Source organism: Oncorhynchus keta, chromosome 18 (genome assembly GCF_023373465.1).
Source record: "Oncorhynchus keta strain PuntledgeMale-10-30-2019 chromosome 18, Oket_V2, whole genome shotgun sequence".
NCBI classification, from domain to species: domain Eukaryota; kingdom Metazoa; phylum Chordata; class Actinopteri; order Salmoniformes; family Salmonidae; genus Oncorhynchus; species Oncorhynchus keta.
In genome coordinates this window covers 49,325,589-49,353,088 of record NC_068438.1, presented here as the reverse complement: position 1 = coordinate 49,353,088, position 27,500 = coordinate 49,325,589, and the positions used below count along the sequence as shown (strand labels likewise).

Below are 27,500 nucleotides of genomic sequence, written 5' to 3'. Positions count from 1 at the left end.
GTAGAGTCAACATGGGCCAGCATCCCTGTGGAACGCTTTCAATACCTTGTGGAGTCAACATGGGCCAGCATCCCTGTGGAACGCTTTCCACACCTTGTAGAGTCCACATGGGGCCAGCATCCCTGTGGAACGCTTTCCACACCTTGTAGAGTCAACATGGGCCAGCATCCCTGTGGAACGCTTTCCACACCTTGTAGAGTCAACATGTGCCAGCATCCCTGTGGAACGCTTTCCACACCTTGTAGAGTCAACATGTGCCAGCATCCCTGTGGAACGCTTTCAATACCTTGTGGAGTCAACATGGGCCAGCATCCCTGTGGAACGCTTTCCACACCTTGTAGAGTCAACATGTGCCAGCATCCCTGTGGAACGCTTTCCACACCTTGTAGAGTCAACATGTGCCAGCATCCCTGTGGAACGCTTTCAACACCTTGTAGAGTCAACATGGGCCAGCATCCCTGTGGAACGCTTTCCACACCTTGTAGAGTCAACATGTGCCAGCATCCCTGTGGAACGCTTTCAACACCTTGTAGAGTCAACATGTGCCAGCATCCCTGTGGAACGCTTTCAACACCTTGTAGAGTCAACATGGGCCAGCATCCCTGTGGAACGCTTTCCACACCTTGTAGAGTCAACATGGGCCAGCATCCCTGTGGAACGCTTTCGACACCTTATAGAGTCCATGACCTGACAAATTGAGGCTGTTCTGAGGACAAAAGGGGGTTTGCAACTCCATATTAGAAAGGTGTTCCTAATGTTTTGTCCTGTTCAAAAGGTAGTGCACTACCTTTTGAACAGAACCTATTGAGCTCTGGTCAAAGTAGTGCACTACCTTTTGAACAGGACCCATTGAGCTCTGGTCAAAGTAGTGCACTACCTTTTGAACAGGACCCATTGAGCTCTGGTCAAAGTAGTGCACTACCTTTTGAACAGAACCCATTGAGCTCTGGTCAAAGTAGTGCACTACCTTTTGAACAGAACCCATTGAGCTCTGGTCAAAGTAGTGCACTACCTTTTGAACAGGACCCATTGAGCTCTGGTCAAAGTAGTGCACTACCTTTGAACAGAACCCATTGAGCTCTGGTCAAAGTAGTGCACTACCTTTTGAACAGAACCCATTGAGCTCTGGTCAAAGTAGTGCACTACCTTTTGAACAGGACCCATTGAGCTCTGGTCAAAGTAGTGCACTACCTTTTGAACAGGACCCATTGAGCTCTGGTCAAAGTAGTGCACTACCTTTTGAACAGAACCTATTGAGCTCTGGTCAAAGTAGTGCACTACCTTTTGAACAGGACCCATTGAGCTCTGGTCAAAGTAGTGCACTACCTTTTGAACAGGACCCATTGAGCTCTGGTCAAAGTAGTGCACTACCTTTTGAACAGAACCCATTGAGCTCTGGTCAAAGTAGTGCACTATACATGTTTATGGAATATGGTTACATTTGGGACACAGCAAATACATGATTATATTCAGAAAAGCCTCATATGTCTGACCCTATTATGAGTGGCCAGACTACATTATGATCCCACAACTCAGCACAACAATAACAATTAACCAGTAATATATTCACACTATAACTTCATATCTAATTCGGTGCAATTTAACTGAAGCCTATTGGCCCTGGTCAAAAGTAGTGTACTAAATAGGGAACGAGGTACCATTTAGGATGCAGAGGGAGTGTACTAAATAGGGAACGAGGTACCATTTGGGATGCAGAGGCCGTGTACTAAATAGGTAATAGTCAGGGGGCTACAGGACGGGATAGAGGGATTGTTTGGAGTAGGATGGTAGAGGGATTGCTTTGAGTAGGATGTAGAGGGATTGTTTAGAGTAGGATGGTAGAGGGATTGTTTGGAGTAGGATGGTAGAGGGATTGCTTTGAGTAGGATGTAGAGGGAATGTTTAGAGTAGGATGGTAGAGGAATTGTTTAGAGTAGGATCGTAGAGCGATTGTTTAGAGTGGGATGGTAGAGGGATTGTTTAGAGTAGGTAGAGGGAGTGTTTAGGATGGTAGAGGGATTGTTTAGGTTGGTAGAGGAGTGTTTAGGATGGTAGAGTGATTGTTTAGGTTGGTAGAGGAATTGTTTAGGATGGTAGAGGAATTGTTTAGGATGGTAGAGGGATTGTTTAGGATGGTAGAGGGATTGTTTAGGATGGTGGAGGGATTGTTTAGAGTAGGATGGTAGAGGGATTGTTTAGAGTAGGTTGGTAGAGGATTGTTTAGGATGGTAGAGGGATTGTTTAGAGTAGGATGGTAGAGGGATTGTTTAGAGTAGGTTGGTAGAGGGATTGTTTAGGATGGTAGAGGGATTGTTTAGAGTAGGATGGTAGAGGGATTGTTTAGAGTAGGTTGGTAGAGGGATTGTTTAGGATGGTAGAGGGATTGTTTAGAGTAGGATGGTAGAGGGATTGTTTAGAGTAGGATGGTGGAGGGATTGTTTAGAGTAGGATGGTAGAGGGATTATTTAGAATGGTAGAGGATTGTTTAGAGTAGGTTGGTAGAGGGATTGTTTAGAGTAGGTTGGTAGAGGGATTGTTTAGGATGGTAGAGGGATTGTTTAGGATGGTAGAGGGATTGTTTAGAGTAGGATGGTAGAGGGATTGTTTAGGATGGTAGAGGATTATTTAGGATGGTAGAGGAATTGTTTAGAGTAGGATGGTAGAGGGATTATTTAGGATGGTAGAGGGATTATTTAGGATGGTAGAGGGATTGTTTAGAGTAGGATGGTAGAGGATTGTTTAGGATGGTAGAGGAATTGTTTAGGATGGTAGAGGGATTGTTTAGGATGGTAGAGGGATTATTTAGGATGGTGGAGGGATTGTTTAGGATGGTAGAGGGATTGTTTAGAGTAGGATGGTAGAGGGATTGTTTAGAGTAGGATGGTAGAGGGATTGTTTAGGATGGTAGAGGGATTGTTTAGAGTAGGATGGTAGAGGATTGTTTAGGATGGTAGAGGATTGTTTAGAGTAGGTTGGTAGAGGGATTGTTTAGAGTAGGTTGGTAGAGGGATTGTTTAGAGTAGGATGGTAGAGGGATTGTTTAGGATGGTAGAGGAATTGTTTAGGATGGTAGAGGGATTGTTTAGAGTAGGATGGTAGAGGATTGTTTAGAGTAGGATGGTAGAGGGATTGTTTAGAGTAGGTAGAGGAGTGTTTAGGATGGTAGAGGGATTGTTTAGGTTGGTAGAGGGAGTGTTTAGGATGGTAGAGGGATTATTTAGGATGGTAGAGGAATTGTTTAGGATGGTAGAGGGATTGTTTAGAGTAGGATGGTAGAGGGATTGTTTAGGATGGTAGAGGGATTGTTTAGAGTAGGATGGTAGAGGATTGTTTAGAGTAGGATGGTAGAGGGATTGTTTAGAGTAAGATCGTAGAGGGATTGTTTAGAGTAGGATGGTAGAGGGATTGTTTAGAGTAGGATGGTAGTGGGATTGTTTAGGTTGGTAGAGGGATTATTTAGGATGGTAGAGGGATTGTTTAGGATGGTGGAGGGATTGTTTAGAGTAGGATGGTAGAGGGATTGTTTAGGATGGTAGAGGGATTGTTTAGAGTAGGATGGTAGAGGGATTGTTTAGGATGGTAGAGGAATTGTTTAGAGTAGGTTGGTAGAGGGATTGTTTAGAGTAGGTTGGTAGAGGGATTGTTTAGAGTAGGATGGTAGAGGGATTGTTTAGGATGGTAGAGGGATTGTTTAGAGTAGGATGGTAGAGGGATTGTTTAGAGTAGGATGGTAGAGGGATTGTTTAGGATGGTAGAGGGATTGTTTGGAGTAGGATGGTAGAGGGATTGCTTTGAGTAGGATGTAGAGGGATTGCTTTGAGTAGGATGTAGAGGGATTGTTTAGAGTAGGATGGTAGAGGGATTGTTTGGAGTAGGATGGTAGAGGGATTGCTTTGAGTAAGATGTAGAGGGAATGTTTAGAGTAGAATGTAGAGGAATTGTTTAGAGTAGGAAGGTAGAGGGATTGTTTAGAGTAGGATGGTAGAGGGATTGTTTAGAGTAAGATCGTAGAGCGATTGTTTAGAGTAGGATGGTAGAGGGATTGTTTAGAGTAGGTAGAGGGCGTGTTTAGGATGGTAGAGGGATTGTTTAGGTTGGTAGAGGGAGTGTTTAGGATGGTAGAGGGATTATTTACGATGGTAGAGGAATTGTTTAGGATGGTAGAGGGATTGTTTAGAGTAGGATGGTAGAGGGATTGTTTAGAGTAGGATGGTAGAGGGATTGTTTAGAGTAAGATCGTAGAGGGATTGTTTAGAGTAGGATGGTAGAGGGATTGTTTAGAGTAGGATGGTAGAGGGATTATTTAGGATGGTAGAGGAATTGTTTAGGATGGTGGAGGGATTGTTTAGAGTAGGATGGTAGAGGGATTGTTTAGGATGGTAGAGGGATTGTTTAGAGTAGGATGGTAGAGGGATTGTTTAGGATGGTAGAGGGATTGTTTAGAGTAGGTTGGTAGAGGGATTGTTTAGAGTAGGTTGGTAGAGGGATTGTTTAGAGTAGGATGGTAGAGGGATTGTTTAGGATGGTAGAGGAATTGTTTAGGATGGTAGAGGGATTGTTTAGAGTAGGATGGTAGAGGGATTGTTTAGAGTAGGATGGTAGAGGGATTGTTTAGAGTAGGATGGTAGAGGGATTGTTTAGAGTAAGATCGTAGAGGGATTGTTTAGAGTAAGATCGTAGAGGGATTGTTTAGAGTAGGATGGTAGAGGGATTGTTTAGGTTGGTAGAGGGATTATTTAGGATGGTAGAGGGATTGTTTAGGATGGTGGAGGGATTGTTTAGAGTAGGATGGTAGAGGGATTGTTTAGGATGGTAGAGGGATTGTTTAGGATGGTAGAGGGATTGTTTAGGATGGTAGAGGGATTGTTTAGAGTAGGTTGGTAGAGGGATTGTTTAGAGTAGGTTGGTAGAGGGATTGTTTAGGATGGTAGAGGATTGTTTAGGATGGTAGAGGGATTGTTTAGGATGGTAGAGGGATTGTTTAGGATGGTAGAGGGATTATTTAGGATGGTAGAGGATTATTTAGGATGGTAGAGGATTGTTTAGGTTGGTAGAGTGATTGTTTAGGTTGGTAGAGGGATTGTTTAGGATGGTAGAGGGATTGTTTAGAGTAGGATGGCAGAGGGATTGTTTAGAATGGTAGAGGGATTGTTTAGGATGGTAGAGGGATTGTTTAGGATGGTAGAGGATTATTTAGGATGGTAGAGGGATTATTTAGGATGGTAGAGGGATTATTTAGGATGGTAGAGGGATTGTTTAGGATGGCAGAGGGATTGTTTAGGATGGTAGAGGGATTGTTTAGAGTAGGATGGCAGAGGATTGTTTAGGATGGTAGAGTGATTGTTTAGGTTGGTAGAGGGATTGTTTAGGATGGTAGAGGATTGTTTAGGTTGGTAGAGGATTGTTTAGGTTGGTAGAGGGATTGTTTAGGATGGTAGAGGGATTGTTTAGGATGGTAGAGGGATTATTTAGGATGGTAGAGGGATTATTTAGGATGGTAGAGGGATTGTTTAGGATGGTAGAGGGATTGTTTAGGATGGTAGAGGGATTGTTTAGGTTGGTAGAGGGATTGTTTAGGATGGTAGAGGGATTGTTTAGGATGGTAGAGGGATTGTTTAGAGTAGGAGGGTAGAGTGATTGTTTGGGATGGTAGAGGGATTGTTTAGGTTGGTAGATGGATTGTTTCGGATGGTAGAGGATTGCTTTGAGTAGGATGGTAGGGGATTGTTTAGAATAGAATGGTAGAGGAATTGTTTAGGATGGTAGAGGGATTGTTTAGGATGGTAGAGTGATTGTTTAGGATGGTAGAGTGATTGTTTAGGTTGGTAGAGGGATTGTTTAGAGTAGGAGGGTAGAGTGATTGTTTGGGATGTTAGAGGGTTTTTTAGGTTGGTAGATGGATTGTTTAGGATGGTAGAGGATTGCTTTGAGTAGGATGGTAGGGGATTGTTTAGAATAGAATGGTAGAGGAATTGTTTAGGATGGTAGAGGATTGTTTAGAGTAGGATGGTAGAGGAATTGTTTAGAGTAGGATGGTAGAGGGATTGTTTAGAGTAGGATGGTAGAGGGATTGTTTAGAGTAGGATGGTAGAGGGATTGTTTAGAGTAGGATGGTAGAGGGATTGTTTAGAGTAGGATGGTAGAGGGATTGTTTAGAGTAGGATGGTAGAGGGATTGTTTAGAGTAGGATGGTAGAGGGATTGTTTAGAGTAGGATGGTAGAGGGATTGTTTAGAGTAGGATGGTAGAGGGATTGTTTAGAGTAAGATGGTAGAGGGATTGTTTAGAGTAGGATGGTAGATGGATTGTTTAGAGTAGGATGGTAGAGAGATTGTTAAGGATGGTAGAGGGATTGTTTAGAGTAGGATGGTAGAGGAAAGTTTAACCAAGATGGGATTGATTAAAAGTGCCTTCAGAAAGTATTTATACCCCTTTTTTGTTGTGTTACAGCCTGAATTCAAAACAGATAAAAATAAATAAAAAATCTCACTCATCTAAACGTAATATCATATAACAACAAAGTGAAAATAGGTTTTTAGAAATGTTTGCATATTTATTTAAAATGAAATACAGGAATATTTCATTTGCGTAAGTATTTATACTCCTGAGTCAATACATGTTAGTTAGAATAACCTCTGGCAGCGATTACAGCTGTGAGTCTTTCTGGGTACGTCTCTAAGAGCTTTGCACACCTGGACTGTACAATAAATGTTGCATATTATTATATTTAAAATTCTTCAAGCTTTGTCAAGTTGGTTGTTGATCATTGCTAGACTGCCATTTTCAAGTCTTGCCATAGATTTTCAGGCCAATTTAAGTATGTAACTAGGCCACTCAAGAACATTCAATGTCGTCTTGGTAAACAACTCCAGTGTACTCCAGTTGGCTTTATGTTCTAGGTAATTGTCCTGCTGAAAGGGGAATTTGTCTCCCAGTGCCTGTTGGAAAGCCTGTGCTTAGCTCTATCTGTCACGCTCTGACCTTAGATCTCTGTTTTCTTTATATTTTGGTTAGGTCAAGGTGTGACGAGGGTGGGTATGCTATTTTTTGTATTGTCTAGGGTTTTTTGTATGTCTAGCGGTTTTGTGGGTCTAGGTATTTGTATGTCTATGGTGGCCTGATATGGTTCCCAAACAGAGGCAGCTGTTTATTGTTGTCTCTGATTGGGGATCATATTTAGGTAGCCATTTTCCCTTTTGTGTTCGTGGGTTCTTGTTCTATGTTTAGCTGCCTGTCTGCACTATTCGTATAGCTTCACGTTTCGTTCGTTGTTCTTTATTGTTTTTGTTTAAGTGAGTTTCTCTTTATTAAAAGTATGTGGAAGTCTCCTTCGTATAACGCTGTCACAACCACTAAACTCTGCAACTGTTTTACAGTCACCATTGGCCTCATGGTGAAATCCCTGAGCGGTTTCCTTCCTCTCCGGAAACCGAGTTAGGAAGGACGCCTGTATCTTTGTAGTGACTGGGTGTATTGATACACCATCCATAGTGTAATGAATAACTTACCATGCTCAAAGGGATATTCAATGTCTGCTTTTTTTAATCCATCGACCAATAGGTGCCCTTCTTTGAGAGGCAATGGAAAACCTCTTTGTTCACTGCTTGACTGAGGGACCTTACATATAATTGTATGTGTGGGGTACAGCGATGAGCTAGGTCATCATTTTCTTTTAAACACTTACTGCACATGGAGTCCATGCAGCTTATTATGTGTCTTGTTAATTAATTTATTTTTTTTTACCCCAGAACGTATTTAGGCTTGGCCAAACAAAGGGGTTGAATACTTTATATATGCCATTTATCAGACGCTTTTATCCAAAGCGACTTACAGTCATGTGTGCATACATTCTACGTATGGGTGGTCCCGGGGATCGAACCCACTACCCTGGCGTTACAAGCGCCATGCCCGGTCCTTCTGTGGCTCAGTTGGTAGAGCACGGCGCTTGTAACGCCAGGGTAGTGGGTTCGATTCGGGACCACCCATACGTAGAATGTATGCACACATGACTGTAAGTCGCTTTGGATAAAAGCGCAGCTAAATGGCATATATTATTATATTATGCTCTACCAACTGAGCTACAGAAGGACCACTGATTGACTCAAGACATTTCAGCTTTTCATTTCTAATTCATTTGTAAACATTTCAAAAAACATAAATCCACTTTGACATTATGGGGTATTGCGTGTAGGTCAGTGACATAACACCCGACATCTCAATTTATTCCATTTTAAATTCAGGCTGTAACACAACAAAGTGTATAAAAAAGTCAAGTCAATACTTTCTGAAGGCTCTGTATTTGTGTGTCTTGCCACATTGCAAGACAGAACAGCACAAACAGATCTGGGACCAGGCTAATAAACAGATCTGGGACCAGGCTAATAAACTGTTCTGGGATCAGGCTAATAAACAGTTCTGGGACCAGGCTAATAAACAAATCTGGGACCAGGCTAATAAACAGTTCTGGGACCAGGATAATAAACTGTTCTGGGACCAGGCTAATAAACAGATCTGGGAGCAGGCTAATAAACAGTTCTGGGACCAGGCTAATAAACAGTTCTGGGACCAGGCTAATAAACAGATCTGGGACCAGGCTAATAAACAGTTCTGGGACCAGGCTAATAAACAGATCTGGGACCAGGCTAATAAACAGTTCTGGGACCAGGCTAATAAACAGTTCTGGGACCAGGCTAATAAACAGATCTGGGGCCAGGCTAATAAACAGTTCTGAGACCAGGCTAATAAATAGATCTGGGACCAGGCTAATAAACAGATCTGGGACCAGGCTAATAAACAGTTCTGGGACCAGGCTAATAAACAGTTCTGGGACCAGGCTAATAAACAGTTCTGGGACCAGGCTAATAAACAGTTCTGGGACCAGGCTAATAAACAGATCTGGGACCAGGCTAATAAACAGATCTGGGACCAGGCTAATAAACAGATCTGGGACCAGGCTAATAAACAGATCTGGGACCAGGCTAATAAACAGTTCTGGGACCAGGCTAATAAACAGATCTGGGACCAGGCTAATAAACAGATCTGGGACCAGGCTAATAAACAGATCTGGGACCAGGCTAATAAATAGATCTGGGACCAGGCTAATAAACAGTTCTGGGACCAGGCTAATAAACAGATCTGGAACAAGGCTAATAAACAGATCTGGGACCAGGCTAATAAACAAACACTCCAAGTGACATTTTCATCTATATACAGGTATTTCAACTATTAGCCCTTCATAACACCATGCAGCATCACATCTAACACAACGCAAAGAAGAGTCCAAAACAGCACCCTATTCCCTATGTAGTGCACTACTTTTGACCAAAGCCCTATGGGCTCTGCTACTGCTACTTCTCATTCTTGGCTGATGCAAGCAAGCAATCGTTCAATATTATTATAGCCATTGCTGCTGATGCCTTTAACAAATATAATAGCCACAAATCTACAGAACTATGTGATTACTAAGACCTATAATTGCTTTGTACTAGCAAAGTTAGCTGTTCTCAATGTAGCATTGCTTGAGGAACCTGCCAAGGCTATCCTCTGTCACCCTTAGCTTTTTGCTGTCCCCTTAGCCTACATCTAGGGTGCAGATGTTCCTGGTCCTTCCAGCGACATCCATCACATCCTGTCTCACTGTTCAGGTCAGATCATTGACCACACGTGTCCTCTTAAACCACAGTAATTGTCTGTTAAGATCAAACTGAAGTGAAGGCGGAATTCAGCTACTACTGAATGAAGCATGTTTCTCAACTTCAACTTTCACTGTCGTTGCTGAATTTCCTCTTCGCTTCAGTTTGCTCCTCAATTGTTGCACCTTGGTCGGAAAATGAGGGAGTGGCAGTGCTATTGTTGCACCTTGGTCGGAGAATGAGGGAGTGGCAGTGCTATTGTTGCACCTTGGTCGGAGAATGAGGGAGTGGCAGTGCTATTGTTGCACCTTGGTCGGAGAATGAGGGAGTGGCTCCCCATCCCTTTGTTTGTTTAGATCACTCACCAGTTGCATCCTCGTAAACCACAGTGACTGTCTTCCACTTGTAGTACTGTACGATGTCCAGTATTGCTCTGCTGATGGAGGCATACTCTGGGTACAGGTTGATGTAGAAGCTGTCCTTGTTGTCCACAGAGGGGTGTTTCCACCGGGTCTGAATATGGGGTACCTTAGGAGGGACATAAATACAATGTTTATTTTTCATCAATGTGATGATATGTTAAGTGATGTTATGTTAAGTGATCATTTGTTATGTGAGGAACACAAATGCAATGTTTTTATTTATTTTACTCGAGAATCGCATTAGAAATAAGCTTAAAGCTTTCATGTGTTCTCCTCTGGGAATTCTTTGTCCTTTTAAATGGTTTTAAACAAATTGTTTTTACCACCAAAAATCAATCAGTCAATCAATCAACATGATGTTATGTGATGGTGTGTTATGTTATGTGATGGTGTGTTATGTTATGTGATGGTGTGTTATGTTATGTGATGGTGTGTTATGTTATGTGATGGTGTGATATGTTATGTGATGGTGTGATATGTTATGTGATGGTGTGATATGTTATGTGATGGTGTGTTATGTTATGTGATATGTTATGTGATGGTGTGTTATGTTATGTGATATGGTGTGATATGTGTTATGTGATGGTATGTTATGTTGGTGTGATATGTTATGTGATAGTGTGATATGTTATGTGATGGTGTGATATGTTATGTGATGGTGTGTTATGTTATGTGATATGTTATGTGATGGTGTGTTATGTTATGTGATATGTTATGTGATGGTGTGATATATTATGTGATGGTGTGTTATGTTATGTGATGGTGTGTTATGTTATGTGATGGTGTGCTATGTTATGTGATGGTGTGTTATGTTATGTGATGGTGTGTTATGTTATGTGATAGTGTGCTATGTTATGTGATGGTGTGATATGTTATGTGATAATTGTGTGTATATGTTATGTGATGGTGTGTTATGTTATGTGATATGTTATGTTATGTGTTATGTTATGTGATATGTTATGTGATGGTGTGTTATGTTATGTGATATGTTATGTGATGGTGTGCTATGTTATGTTATGGTGTGATATGTTATGTGATGGTGTGTTATGTTATGTGATGGTGTGTTATGTTATGTGATGGTGTGTTATGTGTGATATGTTATGTGATGGTGTGCTATGTTATGTGATGGTGTGATATGTTATGTGATGGTGTGTTATGTTATGTGATGGTGTGATATGTTATGTGATGGTGTGCTATGTTATGTGATGGTGTGCTATGTTATGTGATGGTGTGCTATGTTATGTGATGGTGTGTTATGTTATGTGATGGTGTGTTATGTTATGTGATGGTGTGTTATGTTATGTGATATGTTATGTGATGGTGTGTTATGTTGTGTGATATGTTATGTGATGGTGTGTTATGTTGTGTGATATGTTATGTGATGGTGTGTTATGTTATGTTATGTGATATGTTATGTGATGGTGTGTTATGTTATGTGATATGTTATGTGATGGTGTGTTATGTTATGTGATGGTGTGTTATGTTATGTGATGGTGTGATATGTTATGTGATGGTGTGTTATGTTATGTGATGGTGTGTTATGTTATGTGATATGTTATGTGATGGTGTGCTATGTTATGTGATGGTGTGATATGTTATGTGATGGTGTGTTATGTTATGTGATGGTGTGATATGTTATGTGATGGTGTGTTATGTTATGTGATGGTGTGATATGTTATGTGATGGTGTGTTATGTTATGTGATGGTGTGATATGTTATGTGATGGTGTGATATGTTATGTGATGGTGTGTTATGTTATGTTATGGTGTGATATGTTATGTGATGGTGTGATATGTTATGTGATGGTGTGATATGTTATGTTATGGTGTGATATGTTATGTGATGGTGTGTTATGTTATGTGATGGTGTGCTATGTTATGTGATGGTGTGCTATGTTATGTGATGGTGTGCTATGTTATGTGATGGTGTGATATGTTATGTGATGGTGTGATATGTTATGTGATGGTGTGTTATGTTATGTGATGGTGTGTTATGTTATGTGATGGTGTGATATGTTATGTTATGGTGTGTGATATGTTATGTGATGGTGTGTTATGTTATGTGATGGTGTGCTATGTTATGTGATGGTGTGCTATGTTATGTGATGGTGTGTTATGTTATGTGATGGTGTGCTATGTTATGTGATGGTGTGCTATGTTATGTGATGGTGTGATATGTTATGTGATGGTGTGATATGTTATGTGATGGTGTGATATGTTATGTGATGGTGTGATATGTTATGTGATGGTGTGATATGTTATGTGATGGTGTGATATGTTATGTGATGGTGTGATATGTTATGTGATGGTGTGATATATTATGTTATGGTGTGTGATATGTTATGTGATGGTGTGTTATGTTATGTGATGGTGTGCTATGTTATGTGATGGTGTGCTATGTTATGTTATGGTGTGTGATATGTTATGTGATGGTGTGTTATGTTATGTGATGGTGTGATATGTTATGTTATGTGTGTGATATGTTATGTGATGGTGTGTTATGTTATGTTATGGTGTGATATGTTATGTGATGGTGTGTTATGTTATGTGATGGTGTGCTATGTTATGTGATGGTGTGCTATGTTATGTTATGGTGTGTGATATGTTATGTGATGGTGTGTTATATGTTGTGTGATATGTTATGTTATGGTGTGATATGTTATGTGATATGTGTTATGTTATGTGTTGTGTTGTGTGTTATGTGATGGTGTGCTATGTTATGTAATGGTGTGCTATGTTATGTGATATGTGCTATGTGATGGTGTGTGTTATGTTGGTGTGATATGTTATGTTATGGTGTGTGATATGTTATGTGATGGTGTGTTATGTTATGTGATATGTTATGTGATGGTGTGTTATGTTGTGTGATATGTTATGTGATGGTGTGTTATGTTGTGTGATATGTTATGTGATGGTGTGTTATGTTGTGTGATATGTTATGTGATGGTGTGTTATGTTGTGTGATATGTTATGTGATGGTGTGTTGTGTTGTGTGATATGTTATGTGATGGTGTGTTATGTTGTGTGATATGTTATGTGATGGTGTGTTGTGTTGTGTGATATGTTATGTGATGGTGTGTTATGTTGTGTGATATGTTATGTGATGGTGTGTTATGTTATGTTATGTGATGGTGTGTTATGTTGTGTGATATGTTATGTGATGGTGTGTTGTGTTGTGTGATATGTTATGTGATGGTGTGTTGTGTTGTGTGATATGTTATGTGATGGTGTGTTGTGTTGTGTGATATGTTATGTGATGGTGTGTTGTGTTGTGTGATATGTTATGTGATGGTGTGTTATGTTATGTGATGGTGTGTTATGTTGTGTGATATGTTATGTGATGGTGTGTTATGTGATGGTGTGTTATGTGATGGTGTGGTTATGTTGTGTGATATGTTATGTGATGGTGTGTTATGTTATGTTGTGTGATATGTTATTGGGACGTTAAGTTACGGTGGTTCCTTCTTTAAAAGTTGCGTCATACTGCAGCACACTTTGCAGGCTGCTGCAGCATTCTGTGGCACGTTATATTTTTGTCAGCCATTTATTCTGTTAAGTTGCTAGTTTGACCACCAGAGGGCATTTTTGACAAGCATTTGATAGTCTTCCGTATTGGCATTAACAGAGAATTTAAAACCTTTTTTGTAATGACATAGTATATTGGGATTGATTTTAAGAAATTTGGCTTCATTAATTTGATTAATATTATGGTGTTTCTATTCAGAGAAAAAATGAAAAACGAAACCCTCAGGGTTTCCGTTAGGATGGAATGGAAAATATGGCGCTGTACAACGGGAGGAAGGAGTAGGCTGTCCTTGTGAATAAGAATGTGTTCTTAACTGGCTTGCCTAGTTAAATAAAGGTTACACTAAGAGCATATCATTTCTGCACTCTAATATTCTAATTCTTGTTTAACCAATACTCAAATGGTGATTAAGTGAAAATAAAATCTTATTGATTTATCGAGACCATTCCCCATGCTTACTTCAGAGCAGCATGAAACGATGCTAAAATAGTTATGGGCTTTTGGTTCTAACTTCAATATGCTCTTTAAATAAATAAGACCTACACCATTTTTAACAGCACATCACTCAACACCAGTGAGACTCATTTCGCCTATGGTAGGCCTACAGTAATATAGCAAAAGAAATACAAATTCAATGACGTGCGTCTCCACCAATAATTACATTAAGAGGATTGGTGGACTCTATATTCATATCTAAGGGGCATTTTCCTTACATTTAGAGGATTAGAGATGTAACGGCTCTCGTCGAAAGGAGTGGACCAAAGCGCAATGGTGGAAAGTGTTCATGATTTTTATTTTCAAAAAACAGTGAAACAAAATAACCAAAGGGAAAACAAAAGCGCACAGTTCTGTCAGGTACAGACACTAAACAGAAAACAAGATCCCACAAAACCCAAAAGGAAAATGACAACTTGTGATCCCCAATCAGAGACAACGATATACTCTGATTGGGAACCACACACGGCCAAAAACAAAGAAATAGAAAACAGGCTTTTCCACCCGAGTCACACCATGATCTAACCAAAAAGAGAATAAAAAAGGATCTCTAAGGTCAGGGCGCGGACTCCGGCCGCAAACCTGAACCTATTGGGGAGGGTCCGGGTGGGCATCTACTCTCGGTGGGGGCTCCGGTGTGGGACCCAGGCCCCGCTCCGCTTGAGGCTCCCCCCACTTCGGTGGCGCCTTTGGTGCAGGGATCTTCGCCGGGACCTCCGGACCGGGGACCGTCGCTGGAGGCTCCAGACCAGGGACCGTCGCTGGAGGCTCTGGACCGTGGATCATTACTGGAGGCGTCGGGCCATGGATCATCACTGGAGGTGTCGGGCCATGGATCATCACTGGAGGCTTCGGGCCATGGATCATCACTGGAGGCTTCGTACGTGGAGCCGGAACAGTTCTCACCGGACTGAGGAGACGTACTGGCAGCCTGGTACGTGGAGCTGCCACAACGCGTCCTGGCTGTATAACCACTTTAGCTCGGTGATTGTGGAGAGCTGGCACAGGATGCACTGGGCTATGAAGACGCACAGTGCGTAGAGCCTGCGCAGGATATACTGGGCCGTGGAGGTGCACTGGAGGTCTGAAGCGTAGAGCTGGCACAACGCGTCCTGGCTGAATACCCACTGTAGCACGGCAAGTGCGGGGAGCTGGCACAGGCCGCGCTGGGTTGTGCTGGCGAACTGGGGATACCGTGCGTAGAGCTGGCGCAGGATATCCTGGGCCGAAGAAACGCACCGGAGACCAGGAGTGCTGAGCCGGCACAACGCGTCCTGGCTGAATACCCACTGTAGCACGGCAACTGCGGGGAGCTGGAACAGAGCGCACCGGGCTGTGAATGCGCACTGGAGACACCGTGCGCATCACCGCATAACACGCTGCCTGACCGGTCACATGGGGAGTTGGCTCAAACCCTGACTCCGCCAATCTCCCTGTGTGCCCGCCCCCCAAAAAAAACATTTTGTGGAGCTGTCTCTCGGGCTTCCATCGTTGTCTTAACTCCTCGTATCGTCACCGTTCCTCAATTGCTACCTCCGCCTGCTTCCATGGCAGGGTCTTGTCTCCTGCCATTACCTCCTCCCAGATCCAGGATGTCCTCCACTCCAGGATGTCCTCCACATGTCCTCCAAATGCTTGAAGACATGGCTAAAGGTCAATCAGATTTGTGAACATGGTCCCTAGCTGTGTGTTGCCGCTTTCCATGTTGTCTGTAGCTTGTGAGGTATGGAAACACTTTGTTGCTTTTATGAATTTTGTCTTGCTGCTTTTTGTTCTATGTTGCTCTGTCTGTATGCTATGTCTTGCTTGTCCTATGTTGCTATGTCTATGGTGCTATTGTCTATATTGTAATTGTTTTTAATAACCTGCCCAGGGACTGCGGTTGAAAATTAGCCGGCTGGCTAAAACCGGCACTTTTACTGAAACGTTGATTAATGTGCACTGTCCCTGTAAAAATAAACTAAACTAAACTAAAACTAAACTCTCTTCTCTCCCGGGCCCAGGATCCCTGCTCCTCCTGGCCACGCTGGATGGTCCTTTGGTGGTGGGATCTTCTGTAACGGCTTTCGTCTGGACCAAAGCGCAGCGTGGAAAGTGTTCATGATATTTATTTTCAAAAAACACTCAAACTAAATAACCAAAGTGAAAACGAAAGCACACAGTTCTGTCAGGTACAGACATTAAACAGAAAACAAGATCCCACAAAACCCAAAAGGAAAATGACAACTTATATTTGATCCCCAATCAGAGACAACAATAGACAGCTGCCTCTGATTGGGAACCACACTGGGCCAAACACAAAGCAATAGAAAACATAGACTTTCCCACCCTAGTCACACCCTGACCTAACCAAAAGAGAATAAAAAGGATTTCTAAGGTCAGGGCGTGACAAGAGGACTCTATATTAATATCTAAAGGTGGTCCTTCTGTAGCTCAGTTGGTAGAGCATGGCGCTTGTAACGCCAGGGTAGTGGGTTCGATCCCCGGGACCACCCATACGTAGAATGTATGCACACATGACTGTAAGTCGCTTTGGATAAAAGCGTCTGCTAAATGGCATATATTATATTATTATTATTATTTAAAGGGTATTTTCTGTTAGGATCTGTGAGAATATCTGGGAATATTTAAGGGGCTTTTATATCATTCTAAATGAATTAATAATAATAATCACTTTGTTTAAAAAGTAATGATATTTTGGAGATTCGGTTTTCATTTAACCTAGAGTGAGTGAGAAATTGGCAATTCTTGAACATGGGGTGAGACTAATTTGTAAATAAATCCCGTTTGTTATGAAGCCAGTTTGTTAGTTTGTCGACTGGTGTATGTTTTTTCCATCACAACAAGTTAGCTTAATTTTCAGCACCAGACACTGTTCACCTCCTATTGTTTGCGCTGCGGTTGCCGCCAGTAGTTTTTTTTTATGTAACCTTTATTTAACTAGGCAAGTCAGGTAAGAACAAACTCTTATTTACAATGAAGCCCTACCCCGGCCAAACCCGGATGACGCTGGGCCAATTGTACGCTGCCCTATGGCACTCCCAATCATGGTCGGATGTGATGCAGCCTGGATTCGAACCAGGGACTGTAGTAAAGGCTATTGCACCGAGATGACGCGCACACATGGCCCCTATTCCCACTGATTGATTGTATTTGTATATATGTGCCCTTTGGTTTCCATTGGGCGGTCGATAATTGTTACCGTGTCCGTTGGTGCGTGTGAGTACCTGTATGTTTTGGGTTTCTACCCCGTGTCCGTTGGTGCGTGTGAGTACCTGTATGTTTTGGGTTTCTACCCCGTGTCCGTTGGTGCGTGTGAGTACCTGTATGTTTTGGGTTTCTACCCCATGTCCGTTGGTGCGTGTGAGTACCTGTATGTTTTGGGTTTCTACCCCGTGTCCATTGGTGCGTGTGAGTACCTGTATGTTTTGGGTTTCTACCCCGTGTCCGTTGGTGCGTGTGAGTACCTGTATGTTTTGGGTTTCTACCCCGTGTCCGTTGGTGCGTGTGAGTACCTGTATGTTTTGGGTTTCTACCCCGTGTCCGTTGGTGCGTGTGAGTACCTGTATGTTTTGGGTTTCTACCCCGTGTCCGTTGGTGCGTGTGAGTACCTGTATGTTTTGGGTTTCTACCCCGTGTCCGTTGGTGCGTGTGAGTACCTGTATGTTTTGGGTTTCTACCCCGTGTCCGTTGGTGCGTGTGAGTACCTGTATGTTTTGGGTTTCTACCCCGTGTCCGTTGGTGCGTGTGAGTACCTGTATGTTTTGGGTTTCTACCCCGTGTCCGTTGGTGCGTGTGAGTACCTGTATGTTTTGGGTTTCTACCCCGTGTCCGTTGGTGCGTGTGAGTACCTGTATGTTTTGGGTTTCTACCCCTTGTCCATTGGTGCGTGTGAGTACCTGTATGTTTTGGGTTTCTACCCCGTGTCCATTGGTGCGTGTGAGTACCTGTATGTTTTGGGTTTCTACCCCGTGTCCGTTGGTGCGTGTGAGTACCTGTATGTTTTGGGTTTCTACCCCTTGTCCATTGGTGCGTGTGAGTACCTGTATGTTTTGGGTTTCTACCCGTGTCCGTTGGTGCGTGTGAGTACCTGTATGTTTTGGGTTTCTACCCCGTGTCCGTTGGTGCGTGTGAGTACCTGTATGTTTTGGGTTTCTACCCCGTGTCCATTGGTGCGTGTGAGTACCTGTATGTTTTGGGTTTCTACCCCGTGTCCGTTGGTGCGTGTGAGTACCTGTATGTTTTGGGTTTCTACCCCGTGTCCGTTGGTATAATAATAATAATATAATATAATAATAATAATAATATATGCCATTTAGCTGACGTTTTTATCCAAAGCGACTTACAGTCATGTGTGCATACATTCTACGTATGGGTGGTCCCGTGGAATCGAACCCACTACCCTGGCGTTACAAGCGCCATGCTCTACCAACTGAGCCACAGAAGGTGCGTGTGAGTACCTGTATGTTTTGGGATTCTACCCCGTGTCCGTTGGTGCGTGTGAGTACCTGTATGTTTTGGGTTTCTACCCCGTGTTTTGTTACGTGTTTGTTTGGTCTTCGTCCCCGTGCCTTTACACGTCACGCCTTAATTTTGGTGAAATAAAAACAAACTATTACGTATTCCTGCGCCTGCTGCCCGAATCATTTATGCCAATGTAACCTATATACAGTCGAAGTCTGAAGTTTACATGCACTTAGGTTGGAGTCATTAAAACTCATTTTTCAACCACTCCACAAATTCCTTGTTAATAAACTACAGTTTTTGGCAAGTCGGTTAGGACCTCTACTTTGTGCATGATTAATTGACTGTGACTTTAAACAGCTTGGAAATTTCCAGAAAATGATGTTATGGCTTTAGAGGCTTCTGATAGGCTAATTGACATCATTTGAGTCAGTTGGAGGTGTAGCTGTGGATGTATTTCAAGGCCTACCTTCAAACTCAGTGCCTCTTTGCTTGACATCATGGGAAAATCAAAAGAAATAAGCCAAGACCTCAGAAAAATAATTGTGGACCCCCACAAGTCTGGTTCATTCTTGGGAGCAATTTCCAAATGCCTGAAGGTACCACGTTCATCTGTACAAACAATAGTATGCAATTCTAAACACCATGGGACCACGCAGCCATCATACCGCTCAGGAAGGAGACACATTCTGTCTCCTAGAGATGAATGTACATTTGTGCGAAAAGTGCAAATCAATCCCAGATCAACAGCAAAGGACCTTGTGAAAATGCTGGAGGAAACAGGTACAAAAGTATCTATTTCCACAGTAAATCAAGTCCTATATCGACATAACCTGAAAGACCGCTCAGCAAGGAAGAAGCCACTGCTCCAAAACCGCAATAAAACAGCCAGACTACGGTTTGCAACAGCACATGGGGATAAAGATCATACTTTTTAGAGAAATGTCCTCTGGTCCTCTGATGAATCAAAAATAGAACTGTTTGGCCATAATGACCATCATTATGTTAGGAGGAAAAAGGGAGAGGCTTGCAAACCGAAGAACACCATCCCAACCATGAAGCGCGGGGTTGGCAGAATCATGTTGTGGGGGTGCTTTGCTGCAGGAGTGACAAATTAAACAAATTAAAGATAATGCTACAAAATACTAATTGAGTGTATCCTGACCCCTCCTGTCTCAGCCTCCAGTATTTATGCTGCAGTAGTTTATGTGTCGGGGGGCTAGGGTCAGTTTGTTATATCTGGAGTACTTCTCCTGTCTTATCCGGTGTCCTGCGTGAATTTAAGTATGTTCTCTCTAATTCTCTCTTTCTTTCTCTCTCTCGGAGGACCTGAGCCCTAGGACCATGCCTCAGGACTACCTGGCATGATGACTCCTTGCTGTCCCCAGTCCACCTGGCCGTGCTGCTGCTCCAGTTTCAACTGTTCTGCCTGTGATTATTATTATTTGACCCTGCTGGTCATTTATCAACATTTGAACATCTTGACCATGGTCTGTTATAATCTCCACACGGCACAGCAGAAGAGGACTGGCCACCCCACATAGCCTGGTTCCTCTCTAGGTTTCTTCCTAGGTTCTGGCTTTTCTCTGGAGTTTTTCCTAGCCACCGTGCTTCTACACCTGCATTGCTTGCTGTTTGGGGTTTTAGGCTGGGTTTCTGTACAGCACTTTGAGATATCAGCTGATGTACGAAGGGCTTTATAAATACATTTGATTTGAATGTAAACTCCTGATGCACTGGGAATGTGATGAAAGCTTAAATAAATCATTATCTCTACTATTATTCTGACATTTCACATTCTTAAAGAAAAGTGGTGATCCTAACTGACCTAAGACAAGGAATTTTTACCAGGATTAAATGTCAGGAATTGTGAAAAACTGAGTTTACATTTATTTGGCTAAGGTGGTGATAAGAGAATTATGTTCTCCAGGTACATCACCCAATTTAATTATATTACTCTCAGTCTGCAAACCAGAATGTGTCGAATGAAACAGACGGAGGCCCAGCTAAATGGTCAAAAAGGTTTATTCACGGAACGTTCTGAAGTCAAGAATACAAAACCATTCATTTTATACTGACTTCTCACGCACACACACACACACACACACACACACACACACACACACACACATACACACATACCCACACACACACACGCACACAAACAGAAGCACACACATGTCCTGCTACGCACACACTGTCTGTCTCACTACCCAGCCGACAGAGATAGTGACCTTGTCCTGCTACACACACTGTCTGTCTCACTACCCAGCTGACAGAGATAGTGACTTTGTCCTTGAGACTCCCCGTTCTCTCCCAAATCTCTAGTCAGGTCGGCACCAAGCTCAGACAGTCTGTGTTTAAAATACCAGAAAGCCATATTGTTTTACCCTAATTCTGACTAGGACTACACATTTATTGATTATGATTTTATACATTCTAATCAATTCCATACGATTATATGTTTCAGGGCGGAATATTCTAATCATTCAATTAACAGACAGTTCTCACCTATCAGGTGTATGTAAACTTCTGACTTCAACAGTATATATATTTTTTGTTTGTTTTCAGAACATTAATCGTGTGTAGGTAGATGTGGATAGATAGTTACAAATGATTGGTTGCAAGTTGGGGAAGGGGGTTAACACCTAGCTCGGCTATCCGACAATTCTTTAGTAAAGGTTATTGTTCAGCTAATAGCCCATCCTGCTATGCTTGTTCAGCTAATAGCCCATCCTGCTATGCTTGTTCAGCTATTAGCCCCCATCCTGCTATGCTTGTTCAGCTAATAGCCCATCCTGCTATGCTTGTTCAGCTATTAGCCCCCATCCTGCTATGCTTGTTCAGCTAATAGCCCATCCTGCTATGCTTGTTCAGCTAATAGACCAACCTGCTATGCTTGTTCAGCTAATAGCCCATCCTGCTATGCTTGTTCAGCTAATAGTCCATCCTGCTACGCTTGTTCAGCTAATAGCCCATCCTGCTACGCTTGTTCAGCTAATAGCCCATCCTGCTGCGCTTGTTCAGCTAATAGCCCATCCTGCTACGCTTGTTCAGCTAATAGCCCATCCTGCTATGCTTGTTCAGTTAATAGCCCATCCTGCTATGCTTGTTCAGCTAATAGCCCATCCTGCTATGCTTGTTCAGCTAATAGCCCATCCTGCTACGCTTGTTCAGCTAATAGACCATCCTGCTATGCTTGTTCAGCTAATAGCCCATCCTGCTATGCTTGTTCAGCTAATAGACCATCCTGCTATGCTTGTTCAGCTAATAGCCCATCCTGCTATGCTTGTTCAGCTAATAGCCCATCCTGCTATGCTTGTTCAGCTAATAGCCCATCCTGCTACGCTTGTTCAGCTAATAGACCATCCTGCTATACTTGTTCAGCTAATAGCCCATCCTGCTATGCTTGTTCAGCTAATAGACCATCCTGCTATGCTTGTTCAGCTAATAGACCATCCTGCTATGCTTGTTCAGCTAATAGACCATCCTGCTATGCTTGTTCAGCTAATAGACCATCCTGCTATGCTTGTTCAGCTAATAGACCATCCTGCTATGCTTGTTCAGCTAATAGACCATCCTGCTACGCTTGTTCAGCTAATAGACCATCCTGCTATGCTTGTTCAGCTAATAGACCATCCTGCTATGCTTGTTCAGCTAATAGACCATCCTGCTATGCTTGTTCAGCTAATAGACCATCCTGCTATGCTTGTTCAACTAATAGACCATCCTGCTATGCTTGTTCAGCTAATAGACCATCCTGCTATGCTTGTTCAGCTAATAGACCATCCTGCTACGCTTGTGAAAAACTAAGAATAATACTTTTTCCCTTTTCCACATGTTAAAGATTCCAATTGATAAAGTGTTTTTAGCCACAATCGGCCCCAACTCCAATTAATCCATTTGGGCACAGACGATAGCGTGCTGGACTTTGGGCTAGAATGTTGAGGGTTCGAAGCCTGCTCCCTGCTTGTTTCATAACATTATTATGCCTGCCTCAGAGCAAATAGCCTGGATTGTTACTCCCATCTCATTCCTGCTCTCTTACATGCGTCATTCTCCACCTGAGTGGCTCGCTTGTGGGTGTGCTGGCAGGATGTACTAATTTGTATTCTGTATATATATGAATTACAAATCAGCCTTTACTTAAATCATGTTTCTAGTCTATTGCATTGTTACAATGTGTAACCATTGATGTCCCAGGAGCAGGAGTGGTAAACACTGTTGAAGTGTATATCTGTAATACATACATGCAGACACGGCATCATTCAAATAATGGAGTTTGATACACCTGGTATTGGATATTACAGAATTTTTTTTTTGCTAAATTGCGATTTTTGTAAATTAACTTTATGACAAAAGAAATATGCACAATAGTTTGTCTCTACATTAACTAACATATTCCCCTCAATTGTATTTTTTTTGCATGACTCATTATGACGTTATAATCACTTAAATTAGCTTCCTCCGTAATGTTTTGTCAGTAATCTTTGCTGAAGAAAAGTCACCAGGGACGGGTGGCTCGCTTTAAAATTCATCATTGGAACGACTCAATATGATTGGTCATATAAAAACCCTGGCACCCAAATGCATAATGAGTGCTCTAACTCCCCCTTGTGGAGGTCTGGAGCAATGACGCCGTGACGCTGGGTACCTCTAAGTCTCGCTGTGTGGAAACTCGTGTCACCTTTAAAGGAGGAACCACTGTATGTGATAGTGTCTCACCTCCAGAGCATTGCAGATGGACTGGACAGCACTGACGGAGGAGCTGTGAGAGGGGCCAAACACCGCCCCGACACCCAGAGCCAACTGGTCACAGGCTGGGAAAGGGACAGTAGAGCGGGACTGTTATTTTCTGCATCCCAAATGGTTCCTTATTACCTTCAGAAAGTATTCACACCCCTTGACTCTTCCCACATTTTATTGTTTTACAGCCTGAATTTAAAATGGATAACATTTAGATTTTCATTCACTGGCACACACACAATGCCCTATGATGGCAAAGTGGAATTATGTTTTTCAATATTTTTTTTACATTAATAAAAGCAACAACAACAAAAAAGTTTAAATGTTGTTAAGTATTTAACCCCTAAATAAGATCAGGGGTAGAAATGAGCTTAACAAGTCACATAATAAGTTGCATGGCCTCAGTCTGTGTGCAATAATAGTGTTTGACATGATTTTTGTAATGACTACCTCATCTCTGTACCCCCACACATACAATTATCTGTAAGGTCTCTCAGTCGAGCAGTGAATTGCAAACACAGATTCAACCACAAAGACCATGGAGGTTTTCTAATGCTCTGCAAAGAAGGGCACCTATTGGTAGATTGGTTCAAATTAAAAATACATTTCAAAACATTGAATATCCCTTTGAGCATGGTGAAGTTATTAATTGCACTTTGGATGGTGTATCAATACATCCAGTCACATCAAAGATAAAGGCGTCCTTCCGAACTCAGTTGCCAGAGAGGAAGGAAACCGCTCAGGGATTTCACCATGAGACCAATTTTAAAACAGTTACAGAGTTGAATGGCTTTGACGGGAGAAAACTGAGGATGGATCAAGAACATTGTAGTCACTCAACAATACAAACCTGCCAGAGTGAAAAAAGGAAGCCTGTACAGAATAAAAATATTCCAAAACATGCATCCTGTTTGCAACAAGGCACAAAAGTACAACTGCAAAGCAATTACCTTTTGTCCTGAATTCGAAGTGCTATGTTTGGGGCAAATCCAACACAACACACTACTGAGTACCACACTCCATATTTCTAAGCATAGTGGTGGCTGCATCATGTTATGGGAATGCTTGTCATCATTAAAGACTGGGGGGGGGGTTTCAGGATAAAGTTAAGGAAGCTAAGGACAAAATCCTAGAGGATTTCCTAGAGGAAAACCGGATTCAGTCTGCTTTCCGCCAGACATTGAGAGATGAATTCCCCTTTCAGCAGGACAATAACATAAAACACAAGGCCAAATATACACTGGAGTTGCTTACCAAAAAGACAGTGAATGTTCCTGAATGGCCGAGTGACAGTTTTGATTTAAAACTACTTGAAAATCTATGGTAAGACCTGACAATGGTGTTCCAGCAATGAACAGGTGCTGACTTTCTGCACCCTCGACAACCACTGTGATTATTATTATTTGACCCTGCTGGTTATCTATGAACATTTGAACATCTTGGCCATGTTCTGTTATAATCTCCACCTGGCACAGCCAGAAGAGGACTGGCCACCCCTCATAGCCTGGTTCCTCTCTAGGATTCTTCCTAGGTTTTGGCCTTTCTAGGGAGTTTTTCCTAGCCACTGTTCTTCTACACCTGCATTGTTTGCTGTTTGGGGTTTTAGGCTGGGTTTCTGTACAGCACTTTGTGACATCAGCTGCTGTAAGAAGGGCTATAAAAAATACATTTGATTGATTGATTGATCAACAACCAATTTGACACAGCTTGAAGAATAATGTGCAAATATTGCACAATCCAGGTGTGGAAATCTTTTAGAGACAAACCCAGAAAGACACACAGCTGTAATCGCTGCCCAAGTTAATTATATCATGTATTGAGTCAGGGGGCTGAATACTTATCAAATCAAGATACAGTTGAAGTCAGAAGTTTACATACACCTTAGACAAATACATTTATACTCAGTTTTTCATAATTCCTGACATTTAAAGTAAAAATTCCCTGTCGTGGGTCAGTCAGGATCACCACTTTATTTTGAGAATGTGAAATGTCCGAATAATAGCAGAGAGAATGATTTATTTCAGCTTTCATTTCTTTCATCACATTCCCAGGGGGTCAGAAGTTTACATACACTCAATTAGTATTTAGTAGCATTGCCTTTAAATTGTTTAACTTGGGTCAAATGTTTTGGGTAGCCTTCCACGAGCTTCCCACAATAAGTTGGGTGAATTTTGGCTCATTCCTCCTGACAGAGCTGGTGTAACTGAGTCAGGTTTGTAGGCCTCCTTGCTGGCACATGCTTTTTCAGATCTGCCCACAAATGTTCTATGGGATTGAGGTCAGGGCTTTGTGATGGCCACTCCAATAGCTTGACTTTGTTGTCCTTAAGCCATTTTGCCAACTTTGGAAGTATGCTTGGGCTCAATGTCCATTTGGAAGACCCATTTGCAACCAAGCTTTAACTTCCTCACTGATGTCTTGAGATGTTGCTTCAATATATCCACGTAATTTTCCTTTCTCATGATGCCATCTATTTTGTGAAGTGCACCAGTCCCTCCTGCAGCTAAGCACCCCCACAACATGATGCTGCCTCCCCCGTGCTTCACGGTTGGGATGGTGTACTTTGGCTTGTAAGCCTCCCCCTTTTTCCTCCAAACATAACAATGGGCATTATGGCCAAACAGTTCTATTTTTGTTTCATCAGACCAGAGGACATTTCTCCAAAAAGTACAATCTTTGTCCCCATGTGAAGTTGCAAACCATAGTCTGGCTTTTTTTAATGGCATTTTTGGAGCAGTGGCTTCTTCCTTGCTGAGAAGCCTTTCAGGTTATGTCGATATAGGATTTGTTTTACTGTGGATATAGATACTTTTGTACCTGTTTCCTCCAGCATCTTCACAAGGTCCTTTGCTATTGTTCTGGGATTGATTTGCACTTTTCGCACCAAAGTACGTTCATCTCTAGGAGACAGAATGTGTCTCCTTCCTGAGATGTATGACGGCTTCGTGGTCCCATGGTGTTTATACTTGCGTACTATTGTTTGTACAGATGAACGTGGCACCTTCAGGCATTTGGAAATTGTTCCCAAGGATGAACCAGACTTGTGGAGGTCTACAATATTGTGCGGTTTATGTCTTTTGATTTTCCCATGATGTCAAGCGGTGAGTTTGAAGGTAGGCCTTGAAATACATCTACAGGTACACCTCCAATTGATTCAAATGATGCCTATCAGAAGCTTCTAAAGCCATGACATCATTTTCTGGAATTGTCCAAGTTGTTTAAAGGCACAATCAACTTAATGTATGTTAACTTCAGACCCCCTTGAATTGTGATACAGTGAATTATAATTGTCTGTAAACAATTGTTGGAAAAATGACTTGTGTCATGCACAAAGTAGATGTCCTAACCAACTTGCCAAACTATAGTTTGTTAACAAGAAATGTGTGGAGTGGTTGAAAAATGAGTTTTAATCCAACCTAAGTGTGTGACTCCAACCTAAGTGTATGTAAACTAGTTTTAATGACTCCAACCTAAGTGTATGTAAACTAGTTTTAATGACTCCAACCTAAGTGTATGTAAACTAGTTTTAATGACTCCAACCTAAGTGTATGTAAACTTCTGACTTCAACTGTAGCTGCAGTACCTGTATTTATATTTCTTCAACTGTATATAACTGTTTTATTTTTCTAGACTTTTTACAAATGTTAGAATCTTTCTTCCACTTTCACGTTACAGAGTATTTTAGGAATATCGTTGACAAAAAAATGACAATTAAAAACATTTTTATCCCACTTTGTAACACAACAAAATGTGGAATAAGTCAAGGGTGTGAATACTCTCTGAAGTTACTGTATATAGTGCATTACTTCTGACCAGGGCTCTACGGGGATACAGACAGAGATTTGACCAGGGCCCTACGGGGATACAGACAGAGATTTGACCAGGGCCCTACGGGGATACAGACAGAGATTTGACCAGGGCCCTACGGGGATACAGACAGAGATTTGACCAGGGCCCTACGGGGATACAGACAGAGATTTGACCAGGGCCCTACGGGGATACAGACAGAGATTTGACCAGGGCCCTACGGGGATACAGACAGAGATTTGACCAGGGCCCTACGGGGATACAGACAGAGATTTGACCAGGGCCCTACGGAGATACAGACAGAGATTTGACCAGGGCCCTACGGAGATACAGACAGAGATTTGACCAGGGCCCTACGGGGATACAGACAGAGATTTGACCAGGGCCCTACGGGGATACAGACGGAGATT

At 42.1% G+C, this 27,500-nt stretch overlaps 1 protein-coding gene across 1 annotated transcript in view; it reads right to left on the bottom strand.

The window, feature by feature from the left end:
• Positions 1 to 27,500, bottom strand: part of LOC118379933 (glutamate receptor ionotropic, kainate 1) — a 162,374-nt gene that overhangs the window by 79,670 nt on the left and 55,204 nt on the right. The window contains exons 3-4 of the mRNA XM_052468700.1: positions 23,263 to 23,357; positions 9,997 to 10,159 (exon numbers count right to left, since the gene is read on the bottom strand). Coding sequence (XP_052324660.1) covers positions 9,997 to 10,159; positions 23,263 to 23,357 — 258 coding nt within the window. The remainder of the gene's footprint in view (positions 1 to 9,996; positions 10,160 to 23,262; positions 23,358 to 27,500) is intronic.